Source organism: Plecotus auritus (genome assembly GCF_963455305.1).
Source record: "Plecotus auritus genome assembly, chromosome: 1".
Classification (NCBI taxonomy): Eukaryota; Metazoa; Chordata; class Mammalia; order Chiroptera; family Vespertilionidae; genus Plecotus; species Plecotus auritus.
Genome location: NC_137770.1, coordinates 215,662,770 through 215,679,090, shown reverse-complemented (window position 1 = coordinate 215,679,090; position 16,321 = coordinate 215,662,770). Strand labels below are relative to the sequence as shown.

The 16,321-nt window shown below is 41.0% G+C and overlaps 1 protein-coding gene across 1 annotated transcript in view; it reads right to left on the bottom strand.

Moving 5' to 3' along the window:
• The window catches only part of SCFD2 (sec1 family domain containing 2), a 338,453-nt gene that overhangs the window by 210,748 nt on the left and 111,384 nt on the right, over window positions 1-16,321 (bottom strand). The window contains exon 5 of the mRNA XM_080662736.1: window positions 6,262-6,511. Coding sequence (XP_080518862.1) covers window positions 6,262-6,511 — 250 coding nt within the window. The remainder of the gene's footprint in view (window positions 1-6,261; window positions 6,512-16,321) is intronic.

The following is a 16,321-nucleotide window of genomic DNA, read 5'->3' as shown; positions in this document are numbered from 1 at the left end:
CCCCTAATAGGTTCCAGGTGTGCCAAGCTGTTGCTTCACTTCAGTTCACAGGTCAACTGGGTAGGGCCTAGAGTGTCCAGAGCCCCCAGGGCTGGTTGCCTCTGTCCACAAGAGTCCTGCCTATTTACCCCAGTATACTATGCAAATATTCTCACTGCCTGTGTGCATCACAATGCACTGCCCTATATGACAACTAGATGCTATCAAAATAATAACATCAAGGGGGGAAAATGACCTATTAACAATACTACATGGATCAAAAATTAGCTCACACGTAACACTGTTTTGTTCTCGACAAAATCTTGAGTGGTCAATAGGGCACTCATGTTTATTATTATCAAAGATGGGTGATTTGTCCCATAACACACACTGCTAGAAAATGGCAGAGCCAGGACTTCTGAATCAAGGATTTCTGCCTCTGAGCCCTATGCTTTCCTGTAGGATGCCATTCCGAGTCTGTACAGATCTTTAAAATTCGCATTTTGAGTTCATTCTCTGAAAGAGAGTTCAAATGGTTTTCCTTTGTTTTCTCTTGTGACTGCCATGCAAACACTAATGTATATGGAAACTGATACCCTCTTTGAACTTAGCAAGACTGAGAAAGGACATATTTAGGCACCAATTTTCTTTCTTCAGCTCCCATCTCTGATACCCAGAGAGCCAGCCCTTGTTATTTTGTGTGAGTAGAAAAAGAGAGTTTTTGCCTACCACTCTCCCAAAAAGTATCTATTAAAAAGAAAGTAGTAGGTTGCCATTGATCATGCTGAAGTTTTGTTTTGATTTGCCAGTTACAATTTCTCATTGTCCTTTCCATAAAGGGAAGAATAGGGAGAAAGAAAAGAAATTGTCAAAATTAAATTACATACTTAACATATAAAAGGAAATATGAATTTTACATACAAAGCAATTATTGTCAAGAGATATTACTGAAATAAAAAAATTAAGTTTGCTTAGTCCTGTCTTAGTAAAGTTAGACAACCAATAGATTTCAATGACTAGAAATGATGATTTAATTTCTTTATAGCAATGCAGAAATAAAGAGGATACATGCGAGGGAAACCAAGATGGCGGCATAGGTAAACACCTAAACTGCTGCCTCACACAACAATTTCAAAACTACAACTAAAAGAGAGAACGGACAACATCCAGAACCACAGGAAAGCTGGCTGAGTGAAAATTCTACAACTAGAAGGAAAAAGAAAAGCTCACAGAGAATTGGAGGTACAGCAAAGGGGCTTTGTGCACGCAGAGAGGAAGGGCGGCTGAGAGCCTGGCTGACTTTCTCTGGCGGAAGGGGGAAGGAAGCCCCCGACCGCACTGAACCCCAGTTCTGACTGCACTGAACCCCAGCTCCGGGCGAAAACCTGGGGACCCACGCTCTTACGAGGGGAGTCTGGACTCTCGGGCGCAGACTCGAGCTGGGAAAGGCAGAAGTCTGAAGGCGCGCGCGGGCCAGTGCGCACAAAGGCTGCGGAGGTTGCCACAGGCTTTCCCTAGTGGAAGGGAGTCAGAGGATCCTGATTGCACTGAGCCCCAGTTCTGACTGCAGTGAACCCCAGTTCCAGGCGAACCCCTGGGGACCCACGCTCTTGTGGGGGGAGTCTGGACTCTCGGGCGGAGACTCGGGAGCCGGGGAAGGCGGAGGACTGAAAGTGCGCACGCGCGTGCGTGCCAGTGCACACAAAGGCTGCGGAGGTTGCCACAGGCTTTCCCTAGTGGAAGGGAGTCAGAGGCTCCTGACGGCACTGAGCCCCAGTTCTGACTGCAGTGAACCCCAGTTCCAGGCGAGCCCCTGGGGACCCACGCTCTTGTGGGGGGAGTCTGGACTCTCAGGCGGAGACTCGAGCTGGGGAAGGCAGAGGACTGAAAGCGCACATGCGCGCAAGGGCAAGGCTGACAGGAAGCCAAGACTGAGACTCTACCCCATCCAAGCTGAGCACAGAGCCTATTGCAATTTGGCAAGTCTAATCCTATAAGGCTGTCTCCAGCACTGAACTTCTCCCAGCATAGACACAGCTGATCCTTACAGCCAACTGGCCCAGAGGTCAATTCTTCCCAGTGATACCAACAACAATAAAGACTTAATTACAACAAGGCTGTACACACAGTCCACAAAGGGGTGCACCAAGAGTGTCCACCTCAGGTTAACTGGGGAAGCAGACCCACTGGGCCATATTGGAAACCTAGCACAAATATCTACCTTACCAACTCAGGGAATCAGTGAAAATGCGGGGTCAAAGAATCAGATCACAAACGAAAGAAATGGAGGAAAACAAACGACTGGATATAGAATTCAAAACCACGGTTATAAGACTTTTTAAGAATATCCTAGAAAAGGCCGATAAATATAACGAGACCCTCGAAGATATGAAAAAGGACCAACTAGAAATTAAACATACACTGACTGAAATAAAAAATATTATACAGAGACCCAGAAACAGAATAGAGGAACACAAGAATCAAGTCAAAGAATTGAAATACAAAGAAGCAAAAAACACTCAACCGAAAAAGCAAAAAGCAAAAAAAAAAATCCAAAAAGTTGAAGATAATGTAAGAAGACTCTGGGACAACTTCAAGCGTACCAACATCAGAATTATGGGGGTGCCAGAAGAAGAGAGAGAGCAAGATACTGAAAACCTATTTGAAGAAATAATCACCGAAAACTTCCCCCACCTGGTGAAAGAAATAGACTTACAAGTCCAGGAAGCCCACAGAACCCCAAACAAAAGGAATCCAAAGAGGACCACACCAAGACACATCATAATTAAAATGCCAAGAGCAAAAGACAAAGAGAGAATATTAAAAGCAGCAAGAGAAAAACAGTTAATTACCTACAAGGGAGCACCCATACGACTGTCAACTGACTTCTCAACAGAAACTATGCAGGCCAGACGGGAGTGGCAAGAAATATTCAAAGTGATGAATAGCAAGAACCTACAACCAAGATTACTCTACCCAGCAAAGCTATCATTCAGAATTGAAGGGCAGATAAAGAGCTTCACAGATAAGAAAAAGCTGAAGGAGTTCATCACCACCAAACCAGTATTATATGAAATGCTGAAAGGTATTCTTAAAGAAGAGGAAGAAGAAAAAAGTAAAGAGAAAAATTATGAACAACAAATACATATCTATCAACAAGCGAACCTAAAAATCAAGTGAATTAAAAACCTGAGGAACAGAATAATCTGGTGAATATAATAGAATCAGGGGCATAGAAAGGGAGTGGACTGATAATTCTGAGGGGGAAAGGGGTATGGGGGGTTCATGAAGAGAATGGACAAAAATCATACACCTATGGATGAGGACAGTGGGGGGGAGGTAAGGGCAGAAGGTGGGGTGGGAAATGGGTGGAGGGGAGCTATGGGGGGAAAAAGGAGAAATAATTGTAATAATCTGAATAAAGATTTATTTAAAGTAAAAAAATAAAAAAATAAAACATCAACTTCAGTGGGAAAAAAAAAAAGAGGATACATGCATAAAAATAGGAAGGTATACAGAAACATCTATAAATAGCTATTATAGACAGATTCAAGTGCACAACCAATATCTAAAATATTAACCAAATGTTAATTCACTGTTCAGAAAACAAGAACATGGTGGAATGGTTGAGCATGCATGGCTTAACACAGTAAGTGTAAGCAAGTCTAAGTGAGAGAATATAATAAATGCAGGGGTTATGGAAGTGAGATTACAGCAGGTGTAGAATTTTGTGTTAAAGGACGTGGGTTCTAGATCCTGAACACCAGGATTCAAATCCTGGCTCTATTACTCAGCAATTGGGTGATGATAACATGCTTAGGTTTTTAAGTCCGGAAACAGTGTTGTTCTCTTGATCCTATCAACAGTTAAGAGCAGTAAAATTATGGCATTTTATAAAAAGTAGAATTCTTATATTGACTCATTGCTTATTTTCAATAATACTTTTTAACCAACTCTTCATCAACCACAAAATGTGCACAAGGCATAAAATAAATTCTGCCACCCAATAACAAATAAGCTTAGACTAAGTTGGAATAACATAAGCACAACTCTGTGGGCAAGTTCATGGTAAAAAGCCAGACTAACCTGGTTCCACAATAAGCACATTTGAAAGCAATTCGATTCTTCCAGTACATAGTGGGTATCCCATTCTGTTCCACAAGACTGAGTCACGACAGCCTCAGCACTACCCTATTACCTGTTATCATGGGGTGCAGATTACACATTCTCCTCAGCAGCTAGCTGCAAACATGAACCCTAGTTCTCAGGACACGACTTTACAACCTACTTAACAAGGGGATATCTCACCGGCAAAGTCAAAGTCTATCTTCAGAAGTCCAGTCCTTTTGGTGTGCACAGAGGTTGATTAGGGCATGTGTGTTCTTCTGGTAAGTTCACTCGAGTCAAGTTTAAGTACCATATCTTACCCATCCAGTTTAAGCTGTACATGCAAAGTTAATCCAGGGAGAAATGTATACTCAGTATTACAAAATGCGGTGTCTCTAAAAATTTTAAATATACTAAAATTCCACAAATTTTTAATTCTTCAACTGCTACACATACAAATTTTCCTAATACAAACATGAATGTACAGAAGTGTTTTAAAATGTGAAATCACAGTCAAAAGCAAGCAAAGGCAATATCCTGAGCAATCATAAATATAGAAACTAATAAAGAATGAAATGCTAGGTCAATAAACACCTCGAGCAAATATTAAATGAATACTTGTACAGCATGACTTCAATTCCCCAAATAATAAAGGAACTACTAATGTTACAGAAAAGCTATCCAAATAGCCTCAGCTAAAACACACCATCTTTGTTGTCTGTTTCTAAAATTACGCATTTCAAGAATAACCTCCAATTAAATTCTCGTAGCATTCAATTTTACTCTTAATCAAATCACTGTTCTTAGCACTGTATAAACCATATTAAAGCTTCAATACTCGTCTATAGCCAAACACAAGTAATCACATCTAGTGCTGTACCTAAATGAAAGGGAACAAATTCCACACGTTTTCCTTAAGTAGATTTTAAGTTGGCAAACAGGTTCTACACTAAGCAAGGAAACGGCTCATTTCTATGGAAACTTGATTCGGTTTCCATCTCATCAGAGTTTCATTTTCCATAACCACACATAGGAAAGGTCAGCGGTGGGCAAGAAGGAGAACACACATGTGTGGGAGCAATCTGATGCACCCCAGGGAGGAGCAACAGGGGACAGGAGGAAAAGCTGGCAGATAGACCAGCTGCCTCAGCAGAGCCTTCCTGAATGGAGAGGTCTACACACACCTACACACACATCCATTAGTGAATGGAAACTCGGTATGTTTTTAAAGCATTTAAGTTTTATGGGTAAGTTTTAATAACATCTGACTTTCAAACAGAACCAGGCTCAGTCCATACTAATTTCTGTAAATGATACTGGAATTTATAGAAAATAAAAATAAAAATATTGAATTTGATACAGAATAAAACAAATGAATGTCTCTCTGAGTGATATCACAGTTCTTACTAGAAGTGAAAAGTTAGATTTTATGATATTTAATTTTATATTTCTCCCCAATTAACATAGTCTACTTTACTAGGATGTTTGGGTATTAATTAATTAATTAATTCAGATTCAAAATGAAATATGAAAAATCAAAATAGGAAGCTACTCTGGAATATGGCAACTTTTTAATCCTATAAGATTGTATAATATCTTAGGAAAACATTTTTTTAAGTTTTAAATGACAATACCAAAGAGGATATGTAAACAAAAACCCTTTGAGTAGGATGCACCACATTTCATATTCTCTTTTAAGATGTTATGCCCTATGAGTATTTTGCTAATTTAACAAGGATATGGCTCTAAGGAATATGAATTCTGACAAGCAACTAGAAACCATTTCACTCCCACGACTGGAAAAAAATATACTGCAGTGAGAACCTCTGATCCTAAAGGCTAGCTAGCATCCATCAGACCTTATGAAATTCCAAACCATTCCAAAAAACAAGGCTACATCCTCTTTCTGAAATGGCTGTTATTATTTTTATTTTATTATTGATTTTAGAGAGAGGAAGGGAGAAAGAGAGAGACAGAAACATCGATGTGAACAAGAAACATCCCCTGCAACCTGGGTATGTGCCCTGACCGGGAATCGAACCTGCCACCTCTTGGTATACGGGACGACGCTGCAACCAATTGAACCACACCAGCCAGGGCTGAAATGGCTTTTATTTTTAAACCTGTTTTCGGTATCACTGATGTTTATGTATTATATCTTTGTTAAGCACTCACCTGTGATTTTTTGCAGCAAAGGCGACAACTCAGACTCCTCACATAAGACTTGAGCCAGTGCTTTCTTCACTTTTTCTTCTGTTTCAGCCAGGTCTTTGTCCTCTGTGAACTCTCCAGTGACAGAATAAATGTATATGAAGAGGACCAACAGCTCTTCTGGGCTGTAGTCATCGTTGGTCCTTTTATTTGAAGGCTTAATCATGGGCAGCAGCTGATTTAACACAACAGGCATCGTTGACTCCCCGATGCTCTGAAATAAAAGTTGGTAATGTGAAAATACGTCAAGCTTGTACAAAGATGTAATTTATGCACTACATCACATAGGATGCAAACAACGCTTAGATGTTCACTGTCTAGATTGCTTCTTATTTGTTTGTCTCGTCCTAGAGAGAATACTGCATGAAGTCTGGCATTAGAGTTGTTGTTTTGAAAGGTCTATTTTATTTTTTTGTTAATCCTCACCCAAGGTTATTTTTTCCATTGATTTTTAGAGAGAGTGGAAGGGAGGAGAAGAGACACACAGAGGGAAACAAGTGTGAGAGAGCAACATCAATTGGTTGCCTCCCACCCATGGGGATTGAGCCTACAACTGAGGAGGTATGTGCCTTTGACCGGAATAGAACCTGGGACCTTTCGGTCTGCAGGCCAATGCTCTATCTGCTGAGGCAAACCGGCTAGGGTGAAAGATCTATTTTATAAAACACCTAGTCCAGTTGTAGACCCTTTTATATTATCTTACATATTGCTTAAACAGTGTCCACTAGTTTCAAAATTAAAAATACAAGTACTTCAGACACTAAAAATTTGAAATAAAATTAATGTATTTGTAAAGTAAATGATTACAAATAAATATCTATATATCCAAATGAGTGTTAATACTCCTTCAAAAGAATGACCTCAGCTTTTGCAGCATATTCTTTTTAACATTCTCTATATTGGTAAATATCAGTCTGAATAGATGTTGTTGTTGTTTTAATATAATAATGCAAAGCCATTTTCTCCTAATTCTGGTGAATAGATAAGGGATCAAGCTGGGTAATGTCACTTGGGGTTCAAGATATCTTTGGGTTAGTATAAGGTAATTCACCTAATACCTTGAAAACATTTTTGCTTTTAGCTCTTCTACCAATTTCTTGAGTGGTAGTTAGCAGAGAATTTCAAAATTCCTCGCATGTGAAAATAGTATTTCATTACTGCAGTAACTGCATAACTTACAAAGCACTATGCAGATTTGTAGTACAGATTCTGAGATTTTGGGTGAATAGATAAATCCCCATTCTAAATAGTGTGATTTAATTTCATCTATAATATAAAATAACTCTATAAAATAAAACTTAACTATTTGTATTTATATTAAAACCAGGGGAAAAATGATCACCACTTGCAATTTTCACATTATCCATTCAAGAAGTATTAATTGAGCATCTACTCTATCTCAGGTACTATTCTAGGTCTGCGGATACAGCAGTGAACAAAACAAATCCCCTGCTCTCATAGAGCTTACCGTCTAGTTTGGGGAAATAGACCATTAAAAAGCTAAAGAAGTAAAATATAAAATATATTAGATGATGGTAGAATAGAGAATAATAAAGCAGGAAAGAAAGATGGGATTCAGGGTATATGTTTATGGCGGTGAACATGAACTATTTTAAAGAGGAAAAGCCATGTGAATATGGGAGTATTGGAATAAAGAAAGATCTATAAAACTCTCTCTCCTTCTGAATGAAGTTGGCAGCAAGCAGCGGAATGTGACTCTGTATTGGGATGACTACCCAAAACAAGCTTTTCTTGTCAAGTCACTTTTACACCTGGAAAAATTTGTATGTATCATGTCAAGGTTATGGTTCACAATTATATTATCTGGTACACGAAAAACAGCTGTTGCCATTTATTTCCACTAAAAATCTTGGATGTTCACAATGTATCACACAAAATAAAATGGTAAGTCTTTGGAATGAATAGAGTACAAATGAATAAAGAACAGAACAGAGATTTTACTGTTACATGGTGACAAGACACGATTCATCAAGTATAAACACACCCACTTCTCAAAGGAAACACTGAACGTTTTGAAGGCATCCTAGAATTGTTCTATAGCTTCAGGATTCTCTTGTGAGGAACCTTTAAGTATTCTTTCTTTGCTTTACAAGCTGCCAAAAGCAATTTAAAACAAAGGAGCCGAGTTGTTGGCCTGTTAAAAGAGGGGTTGTGGGGTTTGTGGCATTTTCTTTTTCCTTTCTTTCTTTCTTTCTTTCTTTCTTTCTTTCTTTCTTTCTTTCTTTCTTTCTTTCTTTCTTTCTTTCTTTCCTTCCTTCCTTCCTTCTTTCTTTCTTTACTTTTTACTCTATCTCCAACTCCTTGGATGACATTAAGCAGATTCCTTCATTGTTTTATAACACATTTCTAAAAAGCAAGTGTATACCTCAAGTATTTTTCCTACAGAGGCCTACGAATCTCTCCCAGAACAAAAGGATTTTTTTAAGGGATAGTTCTAAAAACAAAAACATAGTAGGACTATCATCATAATCATTTGAAAGGACTCACTCACTCACATCTGTCCATCAGAACATCACTCCCAAATTGGAAATCTAAGATATGTTTTACCAAAGAGCGAAATCCCTTAGTAGTGTCACTCCAGCAGACTTCCATTGGTTAGGTAATACCTGAGCACACCAATTCCTAAAATTTCATTCTCATCTTCTCACTGCATTCCAAGAAGTTAATTATGGAGTTGAATACAAAGCCAAAAGTACTCATCAGTCAGAAAGAGGCATGAGATGCAGAGGAAGTAAAGAGGCTCCATCTCAAACAGCCTGAGTCCAATCCTGACTGTTCCTCTATCTAGTTACCTAGCCTCTTATAACCTCTTTATCTCTAAAAGGACATGATATAATTAGAGGATGGCTGAGCTTTTAAATTATATTTTTGTCAAGTGCTCCATTTTCACTTTCTCCCCAAGTAGAAGACAGCAAATCATGCTCTAACTGTTGGTTACCAGCAAAATATAAGAGCAAAAGAAAAAAAAAAAAGCTTTACTGTGGAAGCAAATGTAGATACAGAAATACTGCAGACATGTGTGCAACATGGACTGCTATACATAATGCATTTCCTAACTCTGTCCACTAGCAGGTTCTAGAAGCAGTGACACCCCAATAGCAATGAGCACACCCAGTGGTCAGATCTAAGTTTCTAATATCCTATCTAATAAAAGAGTAATATGCAAATTAACCATCACTCCACTACACCCACAAGCCATGCCCACAAGCCACGCCCACCAGCCAATCAGGAGCGAATATGCAAATAAACCCAACCAAGATGGCTACGGCCACAGAGAGCAGGAGGGAGGCTTGAGTTTCCCTGGCAATGGAGGAAGCCAAGCTTTCCGCCTGCCCTTGCCCACCTAGGCCTCCACTCAAGACTACAAAGTTTCAATGATAGAAGATACATAAACCCAAACAGAAATGGCAGCAGCCACGGAGCTGGAAAGAGCAGGAGGCTAGGGTTGCCCACGGTGATGGAGGAAGCCAAGCTTTCCGCACACCCTGGCCGGCACAGGCCTCCGCTTAAGGCTACAAACTTTCAATTATAGAAGATACATACATCCCAACAGAAATGGCTGCCGCCACGGAGCAAGCAGAAGGCTTGGCTCCGCTCCAGGCTACAAAGTTTCAATTGTAGAAGATAAATAAACCCCAGATACCAGGGCCTCCGCTTGGGTCACCAGAGGGTGTGGCCGGCCTGCAAACCACCACAGGCCCCTCGCCCAGGCCACCCCATGCCCCAAGGGAACCCCCACTCTGATCTGGGACACCCTTCAGGGCAAACCAGCTGGCCCCCACCCATGTACCAGGCCTCTATCCTATCTAATAAAAGAGTAATATGCAGATTGACCATCACTCCAACACACAAGATGGCTGCCCCCATGTGGTCAAAGATCCTGCCCCCATGTGGACACAAGATGGCCATCACAAGATGGCCAGCAAGGGAGGGCAGTTGGGAGGGACCAGGTCTCAAGGGAGGGCAGTTGTGGGCGATCAAGCCTGCAGGGGAGGGCAGTTAGGGGTGACCAAGCCACCAGAAGAGGGAAGCTGGGGTGACTAGGCCTACAGGGAAGGGCAGTTGGGAGGGACCCAGGCCTGCAGGGGAGAGCAGTTGGGGGGGACCAGGGCTGCAGGGGAGGGCAGTTAGGGTTGACCAGACCTGCAGGGGAGGGCAGTTAGGGGCAAACAGGCTGGCAGGGGATCAGTTAGGCATCAATCGGGCTGGCAGGGGAGTGGTTAGGGGGTTATCAGGCTGGCAGGCAGAAGTGGTTAGGGGCAATCAGGAAGGCAGGCAGGCGATCAGTTGGGAGCCAGCAGTTCTGGCTGAGGGACACTCCCTCCCCCCCCCCCCCGTGCACGAATTTCATGCACCGGGCCTCTAGTCCTATATAATAAAAGCCTGATATGCTAAGTGTCCGACCGTTCGTTCAACCGGTTGACCAATGGCTATGACGTGCACTGACCACCAGGGGGCAGACACTCCGACCAGTAGTTTAGCTTGCTGCTGGGGTCCAGCAGATCAGGACTGGGTGAGAAGGGCTGGACATACCTTGGAGCCCTCCTGCGGACCCTCCCCAGCCCCAATCATGCACCAGTGGGGTCCCTAGGCCTGGCCTACGCCTTCTCACAATCTGAGACCCCTTGGGGGATGTCGAAGAGCCGGTTTCACCCCAATCCCCGCAGGCCAGGCCGAGGGACCCCACTGGTGCATGAATCCATGCACCGGGCCTCTAGTTCCAAAATAAAAGGAAACAGGGATCCTTGGGGAAATGGCTAATTCTAGGGATGGGTAGGGAAATACAAGAGGAACCTGGGAGATCTTGCAGTGCCCAAAAGTAAAGGAAGTCCTGAAAAAAACAACACAACAATACTAAAGAATGGTGGCAAGTCAAAAGGAGACAGGAGATAACTAGAAGACCTCTCAGCAACCAAAGCTGAAACAATTTGAGCAAGAAAATTAAGTTGTAATGGATTATAATCCAAAGTATAAAATAAATGTGTATCATGCCATACTGATATAAATAAGTGAGTGCATTAATTAATAAATGTAGGAGAAGAGAAAAATCTTCCTTACAGAAAAGTCCCAATAGCTAATGCAAATACACCCCACCTGGAGGTAGAGCTCAATATCCCCACCTCATGAGTGTAGGCTGCACATGATCACTTGCTTCTCAAAAAACCATGGATAAAAAGGGGAGGGAGGAGTAATTGACCTTAGCCAGAAGATCAAGGTTAATATTACCAGTGATAAGTCATATTGATATTGTGTCCCTACTATGATGTGATGAGAATGACATTCTTTTTTGTTTTCTCCCAAACCCAAAACCACACGACAAAGCATCAGATAAATCCTGAAAACATTCTACAAAATGCCTAGCTAATGCTCTTCAAAACTGTCAAGGTCATGAAAAACAAGGCTGAAAAACTATCATACACCAGATAAGACTAAGGAAACAGAATGACTAAATGTAATTTGGGATCGTGAAACCGAGAAAGGACATTAGAGGAAAACTAGTGAAATCAAAATAAAGTCTGGAGTTTATACTTAATCACAATGGACCAATGTTGGTTTCTTAGTTTTGACAAATGTACCACAGTAATGTAAGATGTTAACAATACACTGAGGGATATATAGAAAAATCTCTGTATTATCTTGGCAACTTTTCTATACATCTGAAACTATTCTGAAATAAAAACATTTATTGGGAAGGAAAGAGGAAGGAGAGGGAAGGACAGGGGAGATCAGATGAGACAAACACAGGTAAATGTTGGTCTCCTTTCTATTAGACAATTTCAGCTCCGTATGAGGAAGAACTCCTACAACTAGCACCAAGGTAAGAGACGGACGAGGGACATAATAAACTTCCCACCAATGGCAAAGGGAGGCCGTGTGATCACCTGGCAAGGATGTAACCGAGGGAATCCCATGCTACCGTGGCTCGGCAGGTGAACTAGAGCTTCCTAGTGCTATCCATAAAAGCATGGCTCCAGACTGGATAGATACTCATCTTCTGGTTTTCTCTGCTCTCAGAATGAAATACCAAGAAGGAAAGAAAAAATCAGCGATCCCCTAGATTGAAACCTTCTTAAAAGTGAAAGAAAGACTCTGAGGAGGATTAATAATGAGGATATGGAAGTAAGATTACATGCCTGGGTTTGAATCCTAGCTGTACCAGTTATTAGCTGTGTGATCTGGGGCAAGTTATTTAACTTCGCCAAGTCTCAGTTTCCTTGTCTATAAAATGGATATAATACCACAAATACTTGAATATTAATCAATCCCAAACCACAGGCCCCTATTTTCATAATTCTGAATTATGTAATTAAGTAATTCTGACAATTACTTAAACTACTTTGAGGTGAAAATAGAGTAATCCCCACCATAGGGCAGGCTTTTTCAGGACTCAAACATAAGGGGACACCCTCTTTCCTGAGGACCAATTTTGCGGGAAACACTTTCCCCTATATCTGAGAATAGACAATAATAGCTTCTGCTTCTTAAGGTTGTTTTAAAGATTAAATAATAGAAGTAAATCACACAGCCTTGCATAAATATTAACTATTACTCCAACTACTATCGCCTGGACTGTTTCCTTCCCCAGCAGAAGTGATGGAGATGAATGAAATACCTTCTAGGAATAGGAGTTAGCAGTCTCGAAGGAGGGAGCAGCAGCCTGCAAACACTGGGATGTGAAACCACATCTTGGAACTTAGCTGCAAAGTTAGTCAAAGGTGAAAGGCAATATAAACATTATTAAACATTGCCATTAAAAAAGCACACACGGAGCAAACCACAACCAAAGCAAAAAAATAAAAAGACTTCTTTATGAAATACCAGGGATTAAATTTCTTATTCATTTGCTATAAATGGGCCTACTGGTAGGAGGTGGAAGACTGGAGCTGTGTTGAGAGTGACAAAACTATTCTGTAGACGGGGGCTCCTGTTATTTTTGAATGAGTCCCCAGTAACTCCATACAAAAGGGCCTCTGTCAAATGCATATTGTCTTTAAAAAAATCCAACTTTTGGACTGAATTAAAACACCTCTGCAAGGTCAGAGTCCATCTCTGTGCTGGCTACCTCTGCAGGCACGAGGAGCAAAAGGCCATACTCTGTGTAGCTGCAGAGCAGGCTGGCTGGCTTCACACCTGCTCCTCCATGCTGCAGGTCCTGCAGACTCAGTGAAACTCTAAGCCACCCTAAGGTGCTGCAATTCCTCCAAGCTCCTGCTCGGTCCCAGGCTCGCTGCCAGAGAGGGCCTGAAGGAGTGCCTAAGGCCCTACTACCTCACAGCATCACTTGCCATCCTTGCATTAAGACTTGCCACTAGGCCTTAAATTCCCATAACAAGCCATTCTGCTTTTTTACTTGTCCCAGGAAAAACTTAAATCTTGGTATGTGTAAGGATAACTCATTGATGTACTTATGCATTCTTTATTGTGTACATATGATGTGCCAGGTACTGTGATATACTCTGAGCATACAAAGAACAAAGGAAGATACATGATTAAAGAGCTGACAGGGAGTGGGAGTAGAAGTAAACAGTAGTGAGGATGCAATAATCAATGCTTTAGTGGAGCTATTGGTTCACTTCAGAAAGAAAGCAAAGGAATACCTAAATCCTGGAAGAGGTGGCACCACAATTGAGTCAAATAATCAACCTCTAATATGAGGAAGGAGCAAAGCTCTGAGCAATGAGCAATGAGATAGGATCCTTCCTTCATTACTTTAACAAATTTTTAATGCACACTTACTAAAATTGTGTGCTAGGCAGAAAAATGGCCCCCCAAAGAAGCCCAAACTCTAGTTCCCAGAATTGTAAATATGTTACCTTATATGGCAAATGGGATTTTGCAGCTGTTTAAGTTACAGATCCTGAGACGGGGAGACTAGCCTGCATTATTGGGTGACCCCCATCTAATCACATGAATCCTTAAAGTAGAGGGCCTTTCCCGTGGTTAGAGGGAGATGCAATGATGAAGGGTCAGAAAGAAGCAACACTGCTGGCGCTGGAGGTGGAGGAAGTGGGCCACGAGCCAAAGAATGCTGGGGCCTCTAGAAGTTGGAAAAGACAAGGAAACAGATGCTCCCCTAGAGCCTCCAGGAAGAGATGCAGCGCAGCCAACACCTTGATTTGAGTTCAGCGAGGCCGGTGTCAAACTTCTGACCTACACAACTGTAAGATAGTAAATGTATGTTGTTTTATGCCACTAGGTTTGTGGTGGTTTGCTGTATCAGGAATAGGAAACTAATACAAGTAGTTTGTGTAAGGAAGGTCATGAGAAGCTCCACATCAGGGCCCACGGTCCAGAGAAACTGGTACACGGTAGAGTTCCATAAATAATTGTCAAATAACCAAACGAACAAGAAGAGCAAGCACGAAGGTGCCTGGGTGGTACCTTCCTTTTCCATCTGTACCACTAGGGGTCTAGTGAGTGCCTTCAGGGATGTCACAGAAAGGGAAGGCATGGAGACACATCAAATTTAAAATTTGCTACCTATCGGTTTCACCTAGAACTAGTTAGTTCAAAATCATGTAATCTTGATCAGGCCCAGCATAATCATGTAGGACAGTGATTTTTTAAAGTGTGGACCATACACTCGAAATCCCACACACCTTTTCAAGATGTTCACAAGGTCAGAACTGGTTTTACAATAATACTAGACATTCTTTGCCCTTTTCATTGTGTTGACATTTACGCTAATAGTGCAAAAATAATGGGGGTGAGATTGCTGGTACCTTAACACAGATCAAGGAGAGTGGCTGCAAACTGTGCTAACAGGCACTGCAGTCTTTATCACTATGCTATGTACTCACAGTTGGATTTTTTAAAAAGCCAATTTCACTTAAGAATGCTCTTGATTAAGCAGTAAAAATTAATCTTACAAAATGTCAACCCTTAAAGGTCTCTTTAATATTCTGTGTAATAAAATAGGAACTATGCATGAAGCACTCCTGCTCTATACTAAGTGCAATGGTTATCTGGGGGGGGGAAGCGCTTACGTCATTATCTGAGTTGTGAACTGAACTAATGGTTTCTCTCATGCAAGAGCATTGTTAATTGAAAGAATTTCAGATAGAGAAATTATGATTATTAAGACTTGGGCATTTGCCAAACATTTTCTCGAAAATGAACAAAGTGACCTTGTTCCTTCAAGAAAAACAACTGATATATTTATTGCCAATGATAAAATCCTGCCTTTTAAGCAAAAATTCAAACTTTGGAAACTTGTATTTGCCAGATTCTCTACACTTAAAGACTTTCTGTTGAGATTAATGGCGACATTTAAAATGTGATTTTTTTGAATTACATTAATGAAATGTATCAACATTTGGAAGATCTGCATAACTCAGTGAGCCAATATTTTCCACATGACCAAAGTATGATGTAAGAAAATCAGTCATAGGTAAAAGATCCATCCAAAATAAAAGATAAATGAAAGAATTTTAATACTAAATAGTACAAAAAGCTCATTGATATGGTTTCCAATCCCATATTACAACTTACCTTTAAGAAATGACTACTTTTATCTGCAAACATCTGAAAAGCTATCAAAATATGCCTCCCTTTCCCAATCCCACATCTGCATGAGGCCGTATGTTCTTCATATAGTTCAACCAAACAACATATGGCAGCATATTAAATGAGGAGGCAAATACGAGAATCCAGTTGTTTTCTATTCAGTGAGACATTAAAGAGATTTGCATAAATATAAACCAATGACATTCTTACTTAATTTTTACTCTATTTCCCCCCCCCCCCTTATTTTTTTAAAAATTTTTAATCCTCACCTGAGGATATTTTTCCATTGATTTTTAGAGAGAGTGGAAGAGAGAGGGAAAGACAGAGAGAAATATCAATGTGAGAGAAACACATCGATTGGTCTCCTGCACATGCCCCAACCAGGGCCCGGGCCAGGGAGGAGCCTGCAACTGAAGTACGTGCCCTTGACCAGAATCGAACCCAGGACCCTTTGGTCCGCAGGCCGATGCTCTACCCACTGAGCCCAACTGGCTAG